The sequence below is a fragment of the Rhinolophus sinicus genome, chromosome 16 (assembly GCF_057876585.1).
Source record: "Rhinolophus sinicus isolate RSI-liver-muscle chromosome 16, RSI-T2T, whole genome shotgun sequence".
In the NCBI taxonomy this organism is placed as follows: domain Eukaryota; kingdom Metazoa; phylum Chordata; class Mammalia; order Chiroptera; family Rhinolophidae; genus Rhinolophus; species Rhinolophus sinicus.
In genome coordinates, this window is record NC_142516.1 from 123659226 (window position 1) to 123685056 (window position 25831).

General features: G+C 37.0%; 1 protein-coding gene and 1 pseudogene across 2 annotated transcripts in view; one reads left to right on the plus strand and one right to left on the minus strand.

The window, feature by feature from the left end:
• Window positions 1–25831, plus strand: part of DLC1 (DLC1 Rho GTPase activating protein) — a 378978-nt gene that overhangs the window by 152446 nt on the left and 200701 nt on the right. For both annotated transcript variants that reach the window (XM_088793389.1, XM_074329716.2), the window contains exon 5: window positions 25442–25475. In XM_088793389.1, the coding sequence (XP_088649515.1) occupies window positions 25442–25475 (34 nt within the window). The remainder of the gene's footprint in view (window positions 1–25441; window positions 25476–25831) is intronic.
• Window positions 3948–5714, minus strand: LOC109436985 (bridging integrator 2-like; annotated as a pseudogene).

Sequence of the window (25831 nt, forward strand, 5' to 3'; positions counted from 1 at the left end):
AAAACCAAGGTGGCCAATCTGTTAATGACAAAATAATAAAAATTAAATTAAAAGGTTGAGCTTATTTACAAACCATCAATCCATATAATTTCCCCGCAAAACCAGTATGAGAGCCTGTTTACTAGGAAGTTGGTATAACAGAAGCCAGCAAACCACTGAAACCTCTAGGACCAGAGGAACCGGACACAGAGTGTGTCATAAATGAGTGAGTGAGCTTTCCTTCTGTAGCTCAGGTATCCATGAGGCTCATTTAAGCCTTTTGGGACATAGTCTTCATCTTTTCTTCATTTTCATGTCTATTCTTTATATTTATTTGAACCTAATTTCAAGTGTATGAACATTTTTCAGAGAGGAAACCCTACCTATCAGGCGGACTTGTTTTCATGCTCACGACACTTTGCTTGTGAGAAAAGTCATTTGAACAGTTTTCAGCCATTGTGCCACAGAGAGTTTGGAGAAAAGTTAAACAAGTAAACAAAACAATAATAAAAAGATGCATAGTGAGGAAAGATAGATGCGTGGAATCCTAATCCCTGAGTAGATGGTCAGCTCATACCCTCCCCCCAAGTGTTATCACACCTGGGATCTGGGACCTGGAAATATGAAGCAGAAGCATCGGACCACATAATAGGAAGATCCCAGGTTAGCAAAAAAGACATGGAGAAAGGTAGCTGGTGACTGGTTTGGATGTGTTGGTCTCAACACTATTACCTGTAATTAATATTGTCTCATAGCTCACAGAATAGTCAACCTCCTACTAAAGGAGGGTGGCATGGAAAAAGAGGCACACACCCAACACCTATTTAATAAGGTAGACCGTTGTGTTTGGTCAAAAGTTCACACGTACTGAGATAAATATCTAATAATCAATTTAAAAACATATGTGTACATAGTCTGCTGAAACTCCACCTCAGCCAGATTTTGCCAGGTTTTTTTTTAGTATCCAATGAGTCAATCAGCCAAAGGCAAAAATCAGTCTTGATTTTAAACACTGGATCATAGAGCAATGTTTTTTTTTTTCTATTCTACTATAAACAAAGCCTGAGCAGTAAATGTGGACTTCACACACCTGTGTATCTATCAGTCAATAAACATTATTTACAGCATGAAAGATATTACACTGGCATAGGGAGGACAAAAAGAAAGCGAATATATTCGTAGCCCCTGTCCTTAGGAATCTTCAAGTGGAATTGGAGAAATAAGACCTGGCATTATAAATATATAAGAAGACTATGTAAAGAGATTTTTAAATAATCATACATGTCAGATAAATGATACTTTAGTAGTGGTAACATTTCCTAATCACACAATAAAACGAGAGATTAGGAAAATACCCAAAAGTCAGGCCACCTCCAGAATCAGTAGAATTTCTTTCCTCTAGGCCTCTTAAACTATGGTTTTGATGGGAAAAACCTGGATATAAATAGCGCTGACCATATATAGGTTGATGTGATGATACTAAACCAGTTTGGGGATGAGTAGGATTCCATTTATCCCACAGGCTGGAGCCAACAACAGGAATGTGTTTTTCTAGGACACGACTCGAGCCTTGAGAAGCCCTTCTAACCAATCCAAGGATATATACCGAGATTGTCCTGTTATGTATGTCTTGACATGAAAAGAAATGAGAAGCTCTGTGAGACTGGTAGACAGTCACAACTCCAGAAAACAATGCTTGTTTGAGGATATTCTGGAAAGAGAGGGGGAAAGAAAAAGGTGCTTGCTTGCTTGTCTCCTCATTTAGACTGTGATGAGCCACTCAAAAGCAGGAAACTGATTCTTCATCTTTTCCCCAGGGCTGTGTTGTCTCTCACATGATGTTTGTTTAAAACTAAATTGAATCAATGTCTGGGTCAGTGATGCAGTAAATAAGTGTCTGCTTCCTCCCCTCCCACTCACTCTTCAACTCACTCCAATGCGACTTCCCATGGCCCCCAGGTTTCCACATCTACCCTTGCTGATTTTTTCAGCGACTTCCTTCATGTCCATGATGAGAGATCAAATGATGGCATTTTCATTCTCGTCTTACTTGATCTCAGCATCACCCCCTTCTCCAGGATGCCCTTTTCATTTCAAAAACGTCTCTTCTTTCAGCTTCTGTAACATCTCGCATTTCAGGTTTTTCTCTTTCTTTTCTCACTGGTCCCGGCCAGTTTGCTCGGCTGGCTCCTTCTCCACTTGGCCCTTAAATACTGGCTTCTAGTCCCAGGCCCACTCCTGTCCAATGTCACATTTACACTATGAGGCCTCATCTCTCCAGCTTTAAGTCCCGCCAAATTTATATATCAGTGCCAACCTCTTTTCTGACCTCTACACTCCTGTACTTGAAAGGTCTCAGAGTTGTCTCTACTTAAGCTTGTCAGAAACTGAATTAAGCTCTGTACACCCAGTGTACTCCACCTGCGGGCTCCCTACCTCCAGTGCCTCCAGTCGTCCATCTACTCAGCTTCCTGTGACAGGAGCTGAGAATCTTCTCTGGCAGCTGCCTCCCCCACTCTCCCACAATCAACCCAGCACCACGTGTCTGCCGATGACTCTCCCTCCGAAATGTAAGTTAGGTCTGACCACTTCTCCCCGTCTTCATCACTAGACTGCAGCCTAAGCAGCTGTCATTTCTATTTCCTGAACCATTATCTCTTACCTGTTAACACAGTCTGTGGCCCTCTTCTCTCTGATGAGTTCTCCTCAGAGCAGTCAGGGTGATCTTTGAAAACTGGAAATCAGACCACATTACTCAGCTACTTAAAACCCATTCTCACTGATTAACATAAACTACAAGGTCTTGAATAATCTAGTTGCCACTGAATCCTATAGCATCATCTCATGCCATGCTTTTCCATCACTCACTAGACTCCAGCCACAGCTTCTGTTTTCGGAACTGGAAGCAAACCACTGTTCTCCTAGCTCAGCAGTTCAAAATATGATCCCCAGAGCAGCAGCAGTGGCATCACCTGGGAACTTAAAGAAAATATAAATTCTCTAGCCTTACCCACAACCTACCGACCTACTGAATCTGAAAACTCTGGGAGTCGGCCCCAGCAGGTGGTTCTCATGTGCGCTCCAGTTTGAGAAAAACTGACCTAGCTAGTCTGAGAAAGGAATGCCTGGAAGTCCCACTTTTTCCTTTTTTTATTAGTTAGACATAACTGATTTGTCAGGCTCTTTGGGTGGACTTGGTGGAGGAAAGATATTAGAGGCCAGGGGTACTTGTCCAACTTAATCAGTTGGTTCCTGTGGGGGTAGAGAAAGCATTAGGTGGCTTTTGAGTTGTGGCTGGCAAGATATATACACAATTATGTGTACTTTTTTTGGTGAGCCCTTGGCTATTCTACTATACCATGTCTGGACACTTAAGTAGAGGTTAGCTGACGCAGAACTGTGGTCTAAGTGCAAGCAAGACTTTCTTCAGTAAAAAGCTGAATCCTCTTACTAGCAAACATAACCTCTCAGTTTCTTGAATCATTAGTGAAATTTGCATGTGAATATCTTTTGTTTCCATGCATAGAATAATACTTTAGTTAACAATCCAAAAATATAATATGTTCTTTTGGCTTTAAGTCTTACAAAATGAGTGGTAAATCAAAGATTTGTTTTCCATTCTCTGACTATGTGTGGTTGTGTGTGTGTCTGTCTATAGATGCTTTGGGGGTTTTTTTAATAGTCATTTTAGTCCCACTTTAATTTATATATAAAATCTTACTTTTCTAACAACACTAAAACCTAAATTAAATATTTCTGAAGCTAACAATTTCTTCCCCCAAACCTGCCCTCCTCCCTCCCCGTGAGTCTGCACTTCGGCCTCCATGAATGCTAGGTCTTTAGAGACCAACAGCATCCACATTGTTTGAGAATCTAGAAATGAATGTTGGATCTTAAGTCCCTCCACCCTCTAGCTGAGGAGTTGATCTGGAGGTGTGGGGGGTAGGGGGTGTCTTGGCAGTTCCTCTTCAGAGTTGTGCACTTTGAACTATAGATTCCTCTTCTTGAGGCCCAGGTGCTGTGATGTTACTCTCTTCTGGAACCACAGAGACATGAAGCTGGAGACTTTGGCTCCTTTTTTATATACGGTATGTTTATAATTCTGCCTGAGAGAATATATAACTTACGATGCATCTCAGGGGAGTCATCCGAGATAAGCTTATGGTTCTCTTCCTTGTCTTCCATCTTCCTTGCCTTGTCAGACTCTGAAAAAACCTGAGGGATCATCGAGGCAGGGGAAGTACAAAGTTCTGGCTTCAGATTGTTGGTGTTTTCCTTTTCTCTGGCCTCAGGAATTCTTACTGGCATCTGTGGTGGCTGTGGATCAAAAGAGATCTCCAAGGAGATCCTAGAACTGGGAGTCCTACCCCACAGGAGACTCTGGGGCTGGGGGGTGAACCTTGCTCTGAGGCTGTAGTGCTGGGGGTTTTGTTCCCTGAGGAGGTCCTGGGGCTAGGAGTGACTCTGGGTGGAGGCCTATGAGGAGGTGCTGAGATCCTCTGGAGAGAGGCTCTCTTCTTTGGTTATTCAGGCCCTTCATTGGAAGTGTGGGTTTGTAAAACTACTTCTGTAAGAGATGGAGGCTGCTCTGAAGGGATCAGGGTTCTGCCTGGTGATGGAGCTGAGCAGCAAGGGGGAACTTCCTCCTGGGACTCGCCACCCTCAATGATAGGAGAGGACCATGCCGGGGTGTGACCACTGCAGGCTGGCAGAGGCTCTTCCTCCTCAGAGGAGTTTGCTTCTGCCTCTTCCTCCTCTATTTCTGTGAGGGTTTTTTTATGTTTCTTTGTTTAATTTAAAGGGCTCTTCTTTAATCTTAGAGTTGTCTTCTCCCTGGACTAGATCAGATGCCAGCTCTTCTTCACTTGCTGAGATGGAGTCCCTCTCACTCTTCAGGGCAAGTGCATGAGGGACTGGTGGGTGAGGTAAGAGGGCTGGAGACTGTATATGTTCAAACTGGGGAAGACATGACTAAAGAGCGTCTGCTGCTGCTTGACAGTCCCTTCACCACAAAGACTTTGCTGGAATGTTGCTTCTCCGGTTTGCTCATCTCCTCATAGAGATTGTGGTTCAGTTTGCCCACCTCCCTGTAGAAGACATCCTTCAAGTTGAAAGTGTTTTTGGTAGATGGTCACATAACAGTCAATATGACTATTATAAAGAACCGGCAGTACCTCTGGTAGTTCCTGGTTCAGATCTTCAAACACAACCTAGGCTTTGTTGAACCCTTCCTCTGCCTTGGCAGTCTTGGCCTCATCTTTCTTCTTGGCATTCTGCACCGCTGCTAGGTGGTGGTAGGCACTGCCATAGTCCATGAGTTTCTGAGCCCACTTGGTAATTCTTTCTTTAATCTTGCCAAACTGGGCTACATAGTTTTCCATGGTCCTCAAAGCTTGGTCAGCTAGTTTCTCTTCATAGTCTTTCCACAAGAGATCATTATTTCCTACATGACATGTCACTCGTCATGACCGTCGCACTCTCTGCTGTAGATCTGCAGGGTTTCTGACGCTTTCTTTGAACTTTCATGCATCGCTTTGCACTAGCAGGTCCTTGTCTAGCTTGAGGCCTTCTGCCTAATGATGGTAGAAGTTGTTGGCACTTTGTTCAAACCATTCATCTTTGGTTTTCACAATTTCCCACATCTTCTTCAGTACCTTCTCCTGGGCTCTGCTAAACCTTTTCTGCACCTGCTTGGCAAAGAGGCTGGCAGTGCCACCCGCCTTGCCCTCAGCCATCCTGCCTGCTCTCCGGGGGCAGCGTGCCCTGGCGGGGTGCCTGTGGTTTTCTGGAGGCCCCTGAGGAGCCGAATGTCTTCCTCTCTCTCTTAAATCTCAAGTTCACTTAGACTAGGAATTGTACTTCATAATTTTTCATATTCTCCTTATTGCCTTGCAATACTGTCTTTAGTGTATATTGAATGAGTGGTTGATTGAGCCACCTTCTTACTTTAATTTGGAATGAATATAAACCACTGCATGTTTTAAAACGTGATGCAAGAAGACAATCTTTCCCCGTAGCATCCACTATTCCAGAGAATAGTCAGTTCTGACTTTCGTCCATGTGACTGTCAAAAGTTCTTTTTCTATGAATTCTTGAATCTCTATAGCATTTTCCAAAGAGTTCCAGCTGTTGTTTGTCTTCAAGTGGACTTCAAAAGTCCAATTATTTACCGAGAATTGTTTACAGACATCCTGCTTTATTTATATCTCTACCTTATGATCACACCTCAGAAACCACCCATTCGTCAGCCTCCTTTTATATAGTAGAGTAACATTTATGGCTTTCTGAGGTTTTTTCTGTGTATGTACAAAATTATTGTCCCAGAACATGTTTAAATGTTTGAGAAGTATTGCAGAAGTATTGTGCAATTTAGTGTGACTATTGGAAGCAAGAAAAAGATTTTTCTATGTATCACATCATCCCTTCTTGCCATACATGAAATAATCCAACAGTCTCCTCAAGGGACTGGCTCTGGTCTGAAAGCCAAAAGCTCATTAGCCTCACTCCTACTTTCTTTTAGGGCTTTCAGCTCTAAACCAGGGGTGTCCAAACTGCGGCCCGTGGGCCATTGTTACTTGGCCCGCAGCAAATTCCCAAAATATATATAGTTTACTTAAATAAACCAGATGAGGCAATATGTACTTCACCTCGAGGGAGTGGCCCGGCTCTTTGTGTATTTTACCGCATATGTCCCTTGGTGAAAAACGTTGAAAAAAGTTTGGACACCCCTGGTCTAAACAAACACCCACGACTGACCAGTTTCTGAGATTTCTCTTTTCTTAGTGATTTTTCCAGTTGCTTTATAAAATAATTGCCATAAGTTACAGAATTCTAAAAAAATTGCTGTTATGATCCTCACTCCCTGTGCCTTTGCTATATCTATTTTCTACATAGTTCATTCATACGCCTGTATAATTTCAAGAAACTGAAAACATTTTTGAGCATTTAGTGTTAAAACAACTCAGTCACTTGGGATATCTCATGGTAAATAATCTTTATGCCGCATCACTAAAGTACTGCCAAAAGACTATTTGATACCCTAGTTGTTGCCTAAAATATATACTAAATGTAAATATATAATATGTGTGTAGCATATAAAATACACAAACATAACATCTTTGAGATTTATCAAGGAAAACACCATTGTAATTGCATTTTGATTGGTTTAAAAAGAATTCCAAATTCTCAAGTTTAGTCAAGACTCTGTAATAGTTTGATATGTGCTTAAGATTTTAATCTCTCTCTCTCTCTCTCTCTCTCTCTCTCTCTCTCTCTCTCTCTCTCTCTCTATCTATATATATATATATATATATTCCATTTTTCATTTCATAAGTAAAAGAACATGGTTTAGATTTGACTTGGAAGCTAAGGGCTTATTCAGGTTAACACAGAAAAGGAAAAGAAAAAGAAAGCTATGTCCTACTGTTAAAGTTAGAGCTTATTTTAAAGTCACTTTTAAGAAATTCCCTAGAGACATGTCTACCGTATGTTCCTCAATAATATGAGCTACCAAGAATCTTCAGTTCGCTTCCTACGGTGCTTCTGGAGAGTCCTCTTGTTAGCGTATTTGAGAGAGAACAATAACAATTTTTAAAATATGCCTAGATCCCTCTTTGACGTAAGACTAAAAAGAAAATCCAGTCTGAATTATCAAACTCAGTGTTCACTGTTCTCAAGTAACAGATTTGTCCCTACTGTGCTCAGTGGCCTCCAGACAGGTTCTAATTAAGCCACAAATATGAATGCATTGAGATACATTAGCCGTCTCACATAACTCATAAGTCAGCCTGCGGGATTGATTGACACTAATACCACATTAGGGTATCTTTCTGTATTTTCAAAGTCTCTAAAATACGTTTATAATCAGATAAATAATCAGAAAAATATTTATTTTCAAAGGAAATAACCACCAACTAGTGAAAGGCTTACTTTATGATTCATAGGATTACTGTTAGGATTAAGTAAGATAGATATAAATCCTCAATAACAACAAAGGATTCATTTTGCTGTGTTACCTTATCTCTGTGTATATGTTAATATGGCATGAAGACCATATGCCTGACTGTATATGCTCACATCACCTTTTGTTGGAAAGTCTAAGTTCCTTAAGGGTAGAAATAAATTTTTATTATGTTGTATATAGTTCTTATTTTGACTTAAAATGTACAGAGGAGCTCAATAAATATAAATTAATAAATGGTGACCATCAACCCAAGCAGAATTCTTAACTGATGAAAGTGAGTAATAAAGAATAAAGGCCAGCTTTCGGCGGGTTTCCATTAGGGTTTTCTGCCACAAAAGAAAATGCTATTTAACTGTAACAGGGGAAATTTGTGTTCTTTATATTAGGGGTAAATTAATGTCCTTGAACAGGAAATAGTCTTTCAAAGGAGCTCTTAAAAAGCCTAGTTCCCTAGGAAATAAGATGAATTTTAGTTTAGTGACAGTTTTGCAGATGTGTACAAAAGATAGTCCTAAGTTCCCCATTTAAACATATAGGTAAATGTATTAGTTATTTATTGCTGCATAAAAAAATTACCCCCAAATTTAGCAACTTAAAATAATAATGGACATTTATAAACTCTATGGGTCAGAAATTCAGGAGCAGCTTAATTGGGCGGTTCTAGCTTAGCATCTCTCATGAGGTTTCTGGCATAATTTCTGAAGACGTGACTAAGACTGCAGGACCTGCTTCCTATAGAGCTCATTCACATGGCTGTTGCCATGTGGCCACATAGAGCATCAGGAGTGTCTTCATGACATAGGAGCTAGCTTATCCCAGTGGAAGCTGTCCCAAAGAGAGAGCAAGGAGGAAGCTGCGATGCCTTTTATGACACACTGTCGGAAGTCACATATGTCACTTCAGCCATACTCTATTAGAGAGGGGAAGAAGGCTCTACCATTTAAAGAGAAGAGTGTCAAAGAATTTGTGGACATATATTAAAACCATCACATTAAACTCTCTGGGTAATGTCATTTCTGTGTAGTAAAGAAACACTACTTTTTAAAACTCATATGGTTTCAGTTTAGCTAAGTTTTTCTGACAGACACTTCGAAGAGAAACTCAGACATTTCAGCACAAATGAAGAATTATTTAAGATTTGGAATTTTAAAGATAAGCTAAAATCTATAACAAAGAAAGCTGTGATCTAAAGTGCTTAACCTTTTTAAGACTACTGGACTAGAGCTGAGGTTTCTAGATAGTCAGCTTAAATCCTTTGGGGTTTAATTATATGTCAGAATGTCAGTCCTAGATGAAATCTAAGGTAACAGTCTAAATTCAAGGTAATAGTTTGCATACAACAAAAAAAGTTTTATAGGGGGGACAAGCAGATAAAAATAATGAAGTGCTTGTACTTTAGCTAGGACAAAAAGTTTCTAAACATCTAACTAGAACAGTTAAGATTACATTATTTGTTTCTTTTATCAACTGACCTGTGGTTGTCTTTCAAAGCCAAAATGATCACTAGCAGTGGGTACCAGTTAAAATAACCAATACCTAATATCTTAACTGTTTTTAATTAACTAATTTAGCATTTAATAAAAGCAATTTTGATTTTTTTCTATTAGAAATTTTGCTCATTAGAAAGGAAAATTTACTATAGTTCTTTAAAAAGGTACATGTTCAAAACTCCAATGTAAATAATTTGTTTGAATAAAAACATTTTTCAGGCCTACTTCAATAAATCTTTAATTTTCTAGTACTCTATGTTCCCAGAGTGGTGAATGTGTGGAAAAGTACCATTTTGTAAACGAAAGTTTTGACCCAAATACTAAAGAAAAGAGTTGTGGACATTAAAAATAGGTTTACCAGAGAATGTAGCACATTTATTGAATTCCTGTAAAAGACAGTTAAAATAGGTCACCTCTTTCATCTGAGCCATGTGGATTTGCTATGAGTCATTATAAGGAGAGCCTGCAAATAACAACCAAGTTTAAATGTCTGTTTCTTTCGTATTAAAAAAAAAAAAGATAGATAGATAGATAGATAGATAGATAGATAGATAGATAGATAGATAGATAGATGATAGATAGATAATTTCAGAAAATCTTCCAGTTTTCCTGAGAACTGGATGAATTATCCTCCTGACTCAGGACTCATATATGTTAACTTCCTATTAAAAAGAAAAAAAAAAAAAAGGTAGTGGTTAATTGGAAAGGGCCTCATTACAGAGCGAACATCCTTTTTGGTCCTAAATGTACTTAACTGCTTAGATATGTCACTTTGGTATCACTTTATATTCTCCAGTTCCTTTATTGACTGTGTCCCTGTTTAGTATATAGATTAACAAGTCAAAACATGTATTATTCTTTCCTGGTCCTATCTTTTGCATTTTAAGTTATTAGGATGATATCAGTTTGTGGCTTGGCGATTTTATTATATTGTAATCCTTAAAAGGAGAAAATAAACATTGTTTTCATATTTTTATTTTCAATCATGCTACCAAATATTTTCTTTTGTTAATTACAGAAAGTACATCATTGGTTAATGTGACACCCAATACAAAGGTTTAGTTACCCCAAGAGGAGCCCAAATCTTCTGTTGAATACAGCTTAGCTCGTTGACATTCGTTTCTCAATCCACCCTTTCCATTCTCAACTTCTGCCTGCCTTTGTAAACATAGGCCTCTTTAAGGTCCTGATTCAAACGTCTCCCCTTTCTTCTATACTGTCTCCCCCTTTGGCCCCTCCTAGTGTCTTTAATTCAGGCCTTCCCAACTGTGTTTCCCCCATGCAAGCCACTGTCCATAGCCCAGATAGATGTGAGTGCTAGCTCTTCAATGATATTGGTCAAAAGAGTGCTGAATATGGGCATTTCATACCTGTCGTTTCTCGTAGAACTCTAAATAGCGCCTTCTATCCCCCTCTCTTATCTTCTACCCAGTCTTTAATAAACATTTGTTAAATATATATGTTTTGAAACATTTAGTTAATGACTAATGATAAAGTCAAAATTGTATCTAACTTCTAAAGTCAGTTATATGTAAATTTCAGTTAACCATGCTAGGTCTATAAAGTCTTTACTTGTATGACTAATGTGCAAAAACATATTTTTATTAAGAAAGTTTTTATTTTTAAATAATTTCAGATTTACAGAAAATCTGTTAAGATAATACCGAGTTCCCATATAACCCCGATCCAGCTTTTCCTCACTTTTTAAAAAAAATTTTTATTACAAATATAGCTAACGTACAATATTAGTTTCAGGTGTACACCCAAAAACATATAATGAGTTTTCTATAGAAAATTAGTAGTGAAGCAATTCAATCTGGGCACTAATGTTTTCATACTTAATAGTTAATTATCCTTCCAGATAATGTTTACAAACAAAAATGTGGCTAATTGTTAATGTTATTACTTAATCTTTTTTATATTCAATGATTCTAATCCTTTCGCTATTAACATAAATTGAAACTGTGTCAGTGCTACAAATTTCATCTGGCAGAAGGCTCAGAATTCAGTAACCCATTTTGAAATGCTATTTGCTGGGAGTAAGATAGACTTCAAAGATACATCAGCGGTTCTTAAGGTTTTTCACTTATTATAATCTATAACTGACATACGCCTCACACAAAGAAGGAAGCAGGAAGAGAAGCAGAATTTTCATGCTCATCATTCATAGAAGAAAGAAAGGAAGAGGTATAGCAATCAAGTCTCCAATAGGAAATAGAAGGAATGCTTGAAACAGGATTATATGAGGAAGGAATAGTTACAAAGGGACTGTTTACAAAGGTGTGAGGTAGGAGAAGCACAAGGGATCATGCAGCAATGGGGGTGGGGGGGTGGGGTTGTTGCTTAGTCACAGTTGAGCTATGACACTCCAAGGCCCCAAAGAGAAAGAAGCAGTTACCAGAACCTAAAGGAGAAGGGTCTGCAAAGTCAGCTCCCTTGAGAAGAGTAATGACCTTGGATGAAAGGACACAAGCAGTTCAAGGCAACATCCCCAGGTAGGATCCAGGGAAATAAACACTCCTTCCCCCTTTAAAGGAGGTCTAGAACCAATTTCCAATGTGGGAGAGGGTTCCCCCCACACCACCAAGCGATTCTCCAGAAACCAGTTGTGTGTCTTACAGTTCAACTCAATTCTGACACTGGCTACCTGAAGATAGCATCAGATCCCACATGTTCAGAGCTCAGTCCTACAAGACTGCCCCCCACCCACCCCCACTTCAGATGCTAATTGAAAGTCCAGGTGTCACCTGTGCTTCAGACTGACAAGCTGTAGATAAAATGACCCATCTCCTTGGATTCAATTAATTTACTAGAATGGCTCACAGAACTGAGAAACATTTTACTTACTAGATAACTGGTTTACTATAAAAGAATATAACTCAGGAACAGCTAGATGAAAGAGATGCATCAGGCAAAGTTTGGGGAAAGGGCACAGATCTTCCCATACCTTCTCCAAGCTTGTCACTCTCGTCAAATTAACATGCAGTCACCAATCCAAAAGTTCCTGAACCCCTTCCTTCTGGGTTTTTATGGAGGCTTCATTACATAAGCAGATTGATTAAATCATTGGCCCCTAGCAACTGACTCAACCTCCAGCCCTTCTCTCCCCAGAGGTCAGGCTGGGGGGTGTGGGGAAGGACGGGACTGAAAGTTCCAATCCTCTAATCACATGGTTGGTTCCACTGGCAACCAGCCCCCATGCTTAGATGCTTTCCACAAGTCACATCATTAACACAACAAAAGACACCTTTATCACTCTCATCACTTAGGAAACTCCAAAGGTTTTACGAACTCTGTGCCAGGAAGGAGAACAAATACATATATCTTATAAATCACAATATGACACCCTTATGTCCCCTAATGGGGCTCCCTATAGGCCCAACCTACGTGGAAGCCAGGGGCATGGGATACTGTGGACAGAATTACATACCAAGTATAGATTTTTATACTAAATGATAAATTATGAAACCACTGTAGCAGAAACGCCCCTACTACTTTATATATTCTATGACAGAAGTGTTCGACCTCTGTTTCCCCACATATTTCAATATGCATATTTCACATACACCTAACTCCCTTTTCCCTCATACATCACCAACCTCTGTGTATTCTGCAGACTTCAGCAAGCACCAGAGCAAGATTGGCTGGTACACCAGTGACCAGTAGGGCAGCAGTGTCAAACACTTTTGTCACAACCAGAAATCAGGAGTGAGCTGTCCCTAGCCACTTGTGTCTAAGTGCAATTGGTTAAACCAGTGAGCAACCTGCCTGCTGTTCTTGACAGAGAGGTGTTTTTTAGATTACATCTGGAAAGGTCAAGGAAAGAGGCTGTTTATCACTAGTCGTCTTTCAGACGTAATCATATATTAAAGTGAGAACTGTTCTCACTTTAATGCATCTCACACACTACTAGACAAGATTATAGGAGCCAGAAAGATAAACCCTCCCTGATTTACATTAATACAACTATTCATAATTTTATGTCATCAAAAAGTGAACATTCCAAAACTAAGCATATTTTTGCCATACAATCTAGCAATTGCATTCTTTGGTGTTTACCCAAAGGAGCTGAAAACTTATGTCCACATAAAAAACTGCACATATGTTTGTAGTAGCTTTTTTCATAATTCAATTGCCAAAACGTGGAAGCAACTAAGATGCCCTTTGGTAAGTGAATACATACATAAACTACTACATTCAGACAATAGAATTTTTTTCATTAGTGCTATGAAGAAATGAGCTATCAAGCCATTAAATGGCATGGAGGAAGCTTAAATGCATATTACTAAGTGAAAAAAGCCAATCTGTGAAGGCTACATACTGTATGATTCCAACAATATGACATTCTAGATAAGGCAAAACCATGAGGACCTTAAAACCATCAGTGGTCTTCAGGGGTTGGGGGAGGAAGGAATGAATAGTCAGAGTACAGAGGATTTTTAGAGCAATGAAACAATTCTGTATGATACTGTAATGGTAGACACATGTCGTTATACATTTGTCCAAACCCATAGAATATACAACACCAGGAGTAAACCTTAATGTAAACTATGGAGTCTGAGTGATAATGATGTGTCAGTGTAGGTTTATCAATTATAATAAATATACCACTCTGGTGGGGCTGTCGATAATGGGACAGGCTCTTCTTGGGAGGTGGGATACAGGGGGTGGAAATCGCTATACCTTCTGCTCAATTTTGTTGAATTGAGCCCGATATAAAAAATAAAGTCAATTAAAAAATAAAAAATAAAAAGCAAGATGAATATTCTGAAAAGAAAAAAACAAAACACTAAACGGACCAAGAGGCCTATGTAAAAATCAGGATTATCCCAGGCAAACCAGGCTATGTGGCATCCTTTCCCATCCAGGTCAGACTTCCTGTACAGAGGACAGAATAGAAAGGAAATCTGGAGGAGCAAATGGAAACTAACCAGCAAAGAAGGAAATTCAAGTCCCTGGTGCAGCACAAGAAATTGAGTTGTGCTCCGTGACCTTGTGATTTAGGGAGACAGGGCCTCAAATATTTATCACTCCAACAAGAGCAGGCAATGGAAAGTCCCGAACATCAAGTTCATCTCTAAATGAACCTGTCTTTGTTACACGGTAGACGTCTCTTACATGGCGTGGATTAATTCAGGTGCCTACCTCAGAAATGGTAACAGACATCTCTTCTGCCTATGTATCCATCCTCAAAGAGCAGAACATTTAAAAATGTTCATACAGTGTTCACAATGTTCATAAAATTTACAGCTTCAAAAAAATTAAACATTTGGTTATTAGGTGATTAGTATCATTTCAAAAGCCCTTGTAATTTTTTTTTTTAATCAGTTTCTATTTGTCCCCTGCCACTGCCAACTTCTTCCTTAGTTTCCAATCACCTACATACAGTGGGCTCTTTCCTCTCTCAGGTGTGAAGTGATAAGCTTCATTAGCACTGCAGAATATCCCAAAACTTTGACTTTGAGATATAGTAAAATCTGTATTTTTAACTGAATCTGGTGTCAGTGTGTAAATAAGGCATTGTGGTTTACAGCACACGTAAGATACATATTTCAAATTAAATTTGTCAGTGAGTACCACTACAATGAATATCTTCCTATAACAAAAGTACTTCTGGGCCCCAGCCAAGAGCCCACTTACATGAAGTAGTATTTGATAAGAGGACATTCCAATTCAGTGAACAAGGTTATACCGTAGTTTGTCATAAAGAGTTTTATGTATATCATTATGTAGTTTTAATCCGTATTCATTTTGCAGTTCTGATTTATGGTACGTGTTTTGAGTTTCTACCAGAACCCTAGTTCAGCCAAAGGTTTTTAAGTTGGAAGTTATGAAACTGTGAGACTATTAGTCAATTTTTGGTAATACAGATGAACATACGGGTCTTGAATTATTAAGATGAATCTAAGCTTATGTTTGAATATAATTGGTAGTAATTAACCTGCTCAAGGTGAATATGAGTGAAATGCTTTATCTCTCAGCCTTCTAAGAAACTAAGTGAAAATACACAAAACAAATAAATTCTTATACTTTGTATGTGTATATATGTATTTTTGAGGGCTGACAATTCAGTTCGCGAATTTAATTGTCTGACCATATATACATATATATGTAAAATGATCAATATGGTTGGATAAAAGTATAGATTAAATATAATAATAAATAAATAATACAATAATCATTAATAAAGTGTAAAATAAATATAAATTCTGAATCATGTATGACATTCATTTTAGTTTGGGGAAATTCAGTGAGTGATAAATCTCATTAAGAGTTCTGTAAGAGGTAGCCCCAGGTATCCCTTACAGTTCAGAGGTCACAAAAATGCAGAAGATAAATTTTCTACATCTTCTGGTACAAGGATCACTTCCACGTATGTGCTCAGGTCCTACTATTCCAGGATGCACAAACCGAGAGCCTGTTCCTCTGCGTAAGGACCAAAGAAGAATAGTGTCTCTTTTTTAAACCCAAGGGGACATAGAATAGACCCACCTAGCAACAGTTGGAGACAGGCTTCAAATTAAAGGTGAAGGCTGAGGATGATAGATCCTCCTAACTAGGCTTTGTAAGACTTCAAGGAAATAACTGACAAAAAAAAAAGATTTTTTTTTTTAAAATAACAGAAAACAATTACAAACAGTTCAAAATAAATAAAGGAGGAGTGAACATGAGGAAACAAGTTAATCTGACAGAAGGAGGCAGAGACAGACAACCTATGCTTCTTCGCATTATTTTGGAATAAAATAGGTAGTTACTTTTTTATGTCACAATAACAAATCCAACAACTGGAATAATTTAAACTTAAGGAACTCTGGGACAAGTACTGTGTTACTCTCCTTTGGAGCAGCATTTCATTTAGTCTTCACAAATAGCCCTGAGACACAGGTATTATTTCTACCCTTTTTATACAGATGAGGAAACTGAGCTCAGAGAGTTCTAGAAACTTGCCAAAAGTCGCAGAACTAATTAGCGGCAATAAGGAGCCTCGTACTTTTTCATATCTATATCTGATTTTCTGCTTCAGTCTTCAGTCTTGAATTCACAATTAGATTACTTATTTTTACAGCATATCTTTTCATGCCACCACAGCACTTTGTAAAGACTGTGCATGTAGTGAATACTTAACATGTGTCTGCTGAGGCTCTCAGAGCATGTTACTAATAGCTAAGCATTCCAGGAAGAGGGAGGAGCAGCCTTAAAGCCTTGTAAGGAAAACAGTGGTATAGTAATAAACTGTGGCAGGGACACTACCTTTGTAATGCACATCAGATACACTGAGAAAGAGGGTTGCACCCCAGCAAAAAACTGTGACACAGACTGGAAAAATAAGAACATGGGCAAAATGAAAAACTCCATTATGAGGGACACTAGGCAGAATGAAATGGCATGAGTTTAACACCGGGGCAGATGAATTGCTGGTTACCATCATCCAACAAGAAAAATAAACAGCTATTCTAAGTCAGTTGCTCTCTGAATAAGTCACCTATCTTGAGTATCATCTTTACTGAAAATAAGTCTACATGTCTATGGTTCTCCTTAATTGTAAATTTTCATAAACAAGACTAAAATAAAAAAAGCTACCTTGAATAACCAGTCAGTATTTCTAAATGGCTACCATATGCAAATCACTGTGCCAAACAATAAAAGAATACTTTTACAGATTTGCAAATTGAAGAATATATATATATACATATATATATAAAATAAGAAAAAAATAATGTAATTTCTCTAGTGAAATTTATGAACATATTCAAGAACTTCAGCAATGATTCTTTTTCTAGAATTACTAAAGTTGTGTATAAAATCAGATAATGTTTTAGAATATATAACATATGTTTACAAACAAAGAGCAACTTACAGCAAAAGACACAAAGGAGGATTTGTAAAATTTCAAAATTTTATAAAGCTTTATAAAGGGTACTATGATTACACCAAAATGTAGGCTGTTATGGTTACTACAGTTGAACATTGCATTTAGCATTGAACTTTCATAATAAAAACATTGGGGAAGGGGACATGATTTGTTTAATTTGAAAGTAATTTATAACATGGAAATGTATCTAAAGAATATTCAGTTCTGTCATGAATAATATCTTCAACAGTGGATTGATTGATTGGAGATATAGAAGCATTATAATTAAGAATTTATTTTATTTATTTAATTAAATTTATTGGGATGACAATGGTTAGTAAAATTACATAGGTTTCAAGTGTTCATTTCTATAATACATCATCTATATATCACATTGTGTGATCACCACCCAGAGTCAGTTCTCCTTCCATCACCATATATTTGATCACCTTTACCCTCTTCTACCACCCCTCTTCCCCCTTACCCTCTGGTAACCACTAATCTGTTGTCTGTGTCTATGAGTTTTTGTTTGTTTGTCTTATTCCTTTGTTGCTTTCAGTTTTATACCCCACATATGAATGAAGTCATATGGTTCTTAACTTTTTCTGTCAGACTTATTTCACTTAGCATATCCATCCATGTTGTCATAAATGGCAGTATTTCATCTTATCTTATGGCAGTTCCATAAGTTCCATTGTGTATATATAGTACATCTTCTTTATTCAATCACTTATCAAAGGGCACTTTGATTGTTTCCATGTCTTGGGCACCATAAATAATGCTGCAGTGAACATCAGAGTATTTGTTTCAGGTCCTCTGCCCATTTTTTAATCAACTTGTTGTTGTTTTTTTATTATTGAGTTGTGCAAGTTCTTTATATATTTTGGATATTAGCCCCTTATTGGAGGCATTTTTTACAAATAATTACAAGTTTCAATAAATGATGATGACAAGAGTCCAGTTTTGGTTTTTCTGTTTATCTAACATTCTATTTTTTTTATTTAGAATAATAATTAGTTTTTCTCTTAAACCATGTTTCCAAATAAAAATGCCCTCAACCAGAGTTTTGTCAGGAGATAAACAGACTTAAATTTAATATTTGACTATGTGAAGTGAGCATGGAATGAAATATTCTGTAAAGTTTGTTAAAGAGAGAGTCACCAATTTGAAATACAGTAAATAACAGAGTTTGGAAAATGAAAAAAAAATTTGAAGGTCAGAAGTTTAACTTACATTCTTATCCAGTAGATGGTCAACCCACATCGGCTCAAAGGTAGACTACAGATGAGACTGTGATCAGCACCAAAACATCCCTAAAAAATGCATTTTTGTCTTTGTTCAAATCCTTACACAACTATTTTTGAACTGAGACCCCAATTTCTACATCATAGAATATAGATGAAGCTATCATTTTGGTTTGCAAACCTATAAAGTTGTCACAGTCAGCAATCTTGGGGGGGAAAAAAGTTCCTCAATATGGCTGACAACTTTTAGCAAATAAGACACGCAAATTCCTTTAGGAAATAAGAAGAATACACAGCATGAATTACATTTCTCAGGTAATTATGCATACATTATTTCACTTTGGTTGCATATATGTGTACCCTGAAGACAGTCCTCATACCAGCATATCGTCTCTTCCTCTGTAACTGAATTTCCAGTGTATGGCTGAGAAACTAAGTTAAGTTAGAATCATGAATACTAGGAGAGAGAAAGCCTTGGTGACCTTTTGACTTCATCAGTCTTATGAATGATGGTCTAGTAGTGCTCTAACACCCAGATTCTAGTCTAATCCCCATTTGGCCAACAAAAGCTCTGTAACACTGGGCAAGTCACTTTCTTTGGATCTCAGCATCCTCATAGGTAAAATGACAGAGAAAGAATTAGATGAGTGTTTCCCAAAGTATGATTACATAGACTAAGGGTACACATCAGCTGATACAGAGAGAAACACTTTAAATTTTGCAGTTATTTATTTTAATATATATTTTGAATGCTGTAACCAAAAATTCAAACCCATAAATTCATGCATTTATTTTTATTATTTAAAAAAGTCAAGTGAAACAAGGAAATTTATTTAAATTTAATATTTAAAGTATTCTTAAAAAAATAATTTATAGGTGATATGTTTACATAGCAAAAAATTGTAAAGATGGTATTTGAAGTGCTATGGTTTGGGAAATAGGATTAAATGGTATCTAAATCACCTCCACCCAAAAGAGCCTGTATTTTCAATGAAAGAACGATGACTCTCAAAGCTAAAGAAATACTTTGGAAACCAAAAATAGATATTGGATTGCCAATCAGACACAGCCTTTCAATGAACTCCTTTGTTCAAATAAAAACACACAGGAATCATTGACTAGCTAACAATATCACAGACTGGAGTGATTTCAAAAAATCTTTAAATAAAGAGATGGAAACAAACCCATTTTCTAATGCACCTTTTCTTCTTTTATGTTGCCTTTCCTGTCTTTCAAAAAAAAAAAAAAAAAAAATGTGAATTCCCAAACTCTTCCTGCTGCCCATTGTACCCTCAAAGGGCTCTTGTGCCCTCATCTGAGCCAGAGGCTGTTCCATCCCTGAGGGAGGTTTTCCTGAAATTTCTAAGGACATAAGCACCCATTTTGAAATCTTTCTGTAAGATATTTCTGTGCAAACAAAAGTGAATGTTTTTAAGGGAAAGGAATACGTTACTCTGCTACTGATTCTTGCAATTTTTAAAAAGGCAAATGGAGAAAATTACTATAGAACAAAACAGAATATTCCATAAATGTCTGTGTGAGCATCTCTGATATTTTAAAAACATGAGAAACAAGCACTACTTTTAAAGTGAGAGAGCAGAAAATCAATGGTAGTACTTTGTTTTGTAATGCAGGATAAAAAAAAAAATTCCTTCATGGAACCTAAAGTCGGGTCTTTCAGCCTATCATAGCTGCCCAGTGTTTGAAGCGATTGGCTTTCAAAGTGCCTTCTTGACAGGAATATTCTGTGGTCCGAATTCCAAAAAACTAATAGCAAAATAATTTATATAAGTGAGGGACATGGCATATTAATAAAAATAACATATTAAAGAGGAAAACCATACTCTATTTTCACTTAAAATCAAGAAGAAATTGGATCAACTGAAATGTTTCAATTGTCATTGTATTAAAATGGATTCAGCTATGACATCTATTGTGTTACTGTTTGCTGTTAGCAGCTTCTGCGTAGTTAGTGTAAGTTCCTAAAAGGTGTCCAGCTGAGGTCCTCCGTAAGTGCAGAAAGCCATCCTAGCAGCAGACCAAAAGAATCAACATATGTCTACAGCATTTCCTCAAGGCATGTCAGCATTTCCCCAACTATTTTTTACATCCAAAAATACAAACAGACTCACACATAGTTTAAGCTCCCACACAGAGCTTTTAAAGACCTCATTAAGAAAAAGCAAATTGTTTCCTCCCCTTACTAAAAAGCTTTCTCTTTAAGGTTTTTTTTTTTTTTAAAGAATTCAGTTGTAAAACACCTTAACAGGTTAACTTAAATGAAAATCTTTACATGTGGAGAACTATTGCAGAGTCAGTATAGGGATACAAAAGGTTGTTATTCTATCATTTGAATATCGTGGAGAAGAATCACAAAAGGCTATCAATTATTTTGTTTCTCTCATTTGGAAGTTATTAGTAGACTTTCCTTTGTTCCATTGAGAAATGAGGGAAGAAAATATGAAGTTACAGCGAACCCATATGGCCAGCAGGAAAATTCTATTTAATTGCTTTATTGCCAGAAATGTTAAATCACTTCCTGAGGATACAGTTCAAATGAAACATATGGCAGCTATTAACAACAGCCCCTAATGAATTCAAAAATATGCTTTTTATAGGAGCTTTCTCATAAGCAACAGTCGTACATGTTATTTAAACTATACATAAAAATATGCATTTGGTATATTAATTCCACAAGCGTTTGCTGAACACGTACTCTGTACCAGACTATACAGGCAGCTTGCATGAAATGTCTCATTCCAAGCAACAGACATAACATGATAGAACCTCAAGACATGGACCCAAATTTAGCCATTGCCTCTTCTCAGAAGTCAAAGACAAAAAGAGTCTCTTGACCTACAATGCCTCCTTCCCAAAGGTTCAAGGCCCAAGAAAACCGTTCCATTTCCACCGGGGTAGTCTTAGTTATCTGCTATGTTCCTACTCCGTTTAATGTCATGCCAGGGATGTGCTGACCACTTCCGTGTAGCATCCACTGCATGAAACTATTCTTTTATCTTTTCATGTATTTTCTTCAGTCGAAATGTGAATTCCACAAAGAATAAAACTTTACTAAAGGCTTTTGTATGAAGGATAATATGAAGGCATGCAATAAGAATCAATAAATAGCTTTAATTAATTGAAAACGGTCAGCATTTTTTAAATGTAATACCTTTCATCCCTGGGAAATCTCACAAATATAATCAATTATTCATAAACCGTATTCAAAGAGGCAGTTCTCCCTCAATTTCAAAGATGAATCAGCTGAGGGGCATCTTAATTATACCTTGGTTCACTTTTCAAAAGAAGTTATAAAATTCCATTAAACTTGGACTTTCCTTGCTCCACATCACACTATAGTCATTGTAAGTTATTTAATGAAGTGAGGCTTGGTTGCTTCAAGAATCATGCAGAACGTGTTGCAATTTAAAGGAATTGACATTGGCTATATGGAGGCTAAAATATTTTTGCTTAATAGTGCAGCTCATTGATTAACATTTTTATTAAACATTTACTTATACATGTTCAGTTGCATACTTTGTAATCAAATAGAATAAAATATGAAAAAGGCCTGTCTCTGGTCAACTTGTGGTTTGGGGCAAGGCATTCCATTTGTCTTCAATGCCTTCACTATAAGAAGAGAGCTTACTTAGGTAATTTCTAAATGTCTAAAACAGGTATTCCTGCATAGATATTTGGGGTTCTACGTCAACATTTTATCATGGGACCTCTCCAAACCTTTGTCCTCCTTCATTTCAAAATACTCTAAGTTAGTGTTAGTGACCTCAGAGGCCAGCATTCCAGTGGTTGTGTCCTCTCTTCCATTACAGACTGTGACCTCGCAAACGCTACTTTACTTTCAAGGACTTCATGGGTTGTTCTAAGGATTGAGTGAGTTAGTGCAGGTAAAAGCTTAAAACTATGTTGTTTGGAGCCTTTTACACACTAAGAACCTAGTCAGTGCTAGCTATTCGTGTACTGAGGAACTATCTCCATGAACATCCTGCAGTTGCCTATCACCAATCTTTACAATCTTTCAATGAAAAGGTTTCTGTTTTATTTTGTTGTTTATGTGCTGTCACAAGAGAGAAAAACTAATTTAAAAGTTCTGATCTCCAGTCACGGAGAAAAATCCAGGGGCTAGGCTTAAAATATAACACATAGTATGGATTTAATTCCATTTCTAAATCCTTTCCAAAAAAGAAAAAAAAAACATACATAAAAAGTAAACATATACCACCAAAACTTCAGGATAACTTTCTCATAAAGGGTGAAAATAGCTTTCCTGAAGTATAGAATCAGAGTTCTTCTAGAAGGGAAGGAAAAATCAGATGACACTGCTATAAATGAAAGAAGGCTGAGGAAGATGCTTGAAGCCTACTCAGTCCCTCTGATGCCTGCTCTCTGGGAGGACACTCCCCTCTGCCATTGAATCACCTGATAGTCTCTTCAAGGTTGCATCTTTGTCAACATGTAGAGTTGACACACCCAGAGAAGAAGTGAACAACTAAACATAGATCGAGATTATGTCAAAATACACTTTCACTATAGATCAATCTTGCCAAAACAAAACCCCCTATATTTTTTATCCATAAAAAGACATTTATTTGAAAAACTGCATCAATTTCCAAATCCTGTAAATTCCAAAGATGAGGATCTCAGCAGTAATAAATACCTCACAAAGATTTAGATGTCTTCATATTTGATATTTCTGGAAATGAAAAGATTAATGCTGACCTATAACAGAGACAGAGATGTACTTGAGTCTCTCTCTCTCTCTCTCTCTCTCTCTCTCTCTCTCTCTCTCTCTTACACACCACACACACAACAACAACAACAACAACCACAACAAAATCAGTTGTGCATTTGAGCTTATTTTTCTACCCCAACCCTATGGACCTTTTCCCCTGAAGTGGGGGAGAAGCATCACTTGTGGATGTCTTGTGTGGTCAGTGACTGTGGGACAGAAGATATCAAATCCCAGCGGGGTCAGAGAGATTTATAAAAGGTTTCTGGTACAAAGTAATATCCTCATGCTAACTGTATCTTATACATAAATAACTAAAGGGAATGGGAACCAGAAGTTCAGCTTCCTAAATTTGTTTTACAGTATCTACAAAAAGTAGAACTACGTAGACATTTCTACTTTGAAGTCTTTTGTAAACATCTCATTCTAAACTCTATTTTTTTAATAATGATAGTGATAGTTAATAGTTGCTGGGAATTGAACTTCTAAACCTCTCATGTCAGAGAGATTTCGACACTGACCCAATGCCCATAGTAACAGGTAAGAAGAGCAGCTCCCTTTTCCTGAGGCCCTTGTATGCTTTGTAGAGGCTACTACCATTAGACCTCTCAGCAGCTCTGTGAGGTAGGAGTGATTTCCCTGTTTTATAAAGGAGCAATCTAAGCCCTTTAAGGGACAGGGCAGAAATTTGAAATGCCAGAGACTGACCAAACAATTTACTTTTTCTGACGTCCAAAATATGACAAAGAAATTGAGCTACAAAAATTCTACCCCAATTCAAAGACTGTTTTAGTCACATTTATTGCCAATATCTTTTAAGGGTAATATGAGTCTGTATTCAGAGAAGAAAACAATTACTTGATTATTTACAATTATCATAGCTGGATCTAGTAACTTTACTGATAGCTTCACAACTCTCATTTTCTTTTGAGCTTTGTTGAGGTATAATTGACAAATAAAATTGTAAGATATTTAAAGTGTACGTTATGGTAATTTAATATATGTATACATTGTGAAATAATCCTTCATATCTATTTAATTAATACATATGTCACCTCACATATTTACTTTTTTTGGTGAGAACATTTAAGTTCTACTCTCTTAGCAAATATCAACTATATATGACAATGTTGCGAGCTATAGTCACCATGTTTTACATTAGATCCTCAGATCTTATTCATCTTATAGCTGAAAGTTTGTACCCTTTTACCAACTTCTCCCTATTTCTCCAACCCCTGGTAACCACTTTTCACTTTTGCACTCTCTGATTCTGTGAGAGTCACTTTATTTTCTTTCCTTTTTTTTTAGATTCCATATATAAATAGCATGCAGTATTTGTCCTTCTCTGTCTGGCTTATTTCACTTAGCACAATGCCCTCAAGATATAGATATATATAGATATAGATATAGATATATATATGTATGTATGTATGTATGTATATATGTATATATATAAATATATATCACATTCACATCTTAGCTGTTGTTTCATTTAGTAATTTAGTATAATGCCCTCAATGTGTGTGTGTGTGTGTGTGTGTGTGTGTGTGTGTGTGTATCTCACATTCATATCTTGGCTACTGTAAATAATGCTGCACTGAACATGTGACTATGGGAATGCAGACATCTCTTAGATACCCTCTTTTCATTTCCTTCACATAAATATCCAGAAGTGGGATTGCTAGATCATATGGTAGATTGTATTTTTCAATTGTTTAAAATTTTTTTGAATTAAATTTGTTTTTTAAGATTTTTTTTTTTAATTTTGAGGAACCTCCATACTGTTTTCTATAGTAGCTGCACCAATTTACATTCCCACCAACAGTGCACAAGGGTCCCTTTTCTCCACATCCTCACCAACCCTGGCTATTTCTTGTCTTTTTTATCATAGCCTTTTTAACAGGTGTGAGGTGATATTTCATTGTGGTTTTGATTTGCATTTCCCTCATGATTAGTGATACTGAGCATCTTTTCATGTACCTGTTGCCCATTTAAAAGTCTTCTTTGGGAAAATATCTGTTCAGATCTTATGCCCTCTAACATGTCTACGGCCAAGTTCTATTTAATTTTGCTCCATTTACGATACTTCATTTTACTCCTAATAATGTTATTTGATGTTTCTTTCTAATAATACCACAATTTTGTGACTTTTGTTTTCCTTTTCAGGCTATTCCAGGTATTTCAGAGAAGGAAAAGGCTGGTAAGTTGACATTTGGTTGTGTTTTCCATCCTATCTATTTTAGAATAAAATTTCAACTTCATGTAGACATTTCATTAAATATCTAAAACATATAAATCTCATTAATCTCTGGGCAAATATTGTTGAATTACTGAAAAATAAATTGTGTTGCTCAAAATGTAAGGAAAAATATGTGGTTTTCTAATATAGCATTAGATCATGTTAGGATAAGATGTGTGCTTCTTGTAGCCTTACTACAAATTGCAACTGCAACCACTTTTTTTTTTGAAGAAAAGAATTAGACGTTGTTCTGTGTACTGGAGAGTGGTCTTTGGCAATTGGTTGTTAATAATTATCAAGATTAATTTTAATTTTAA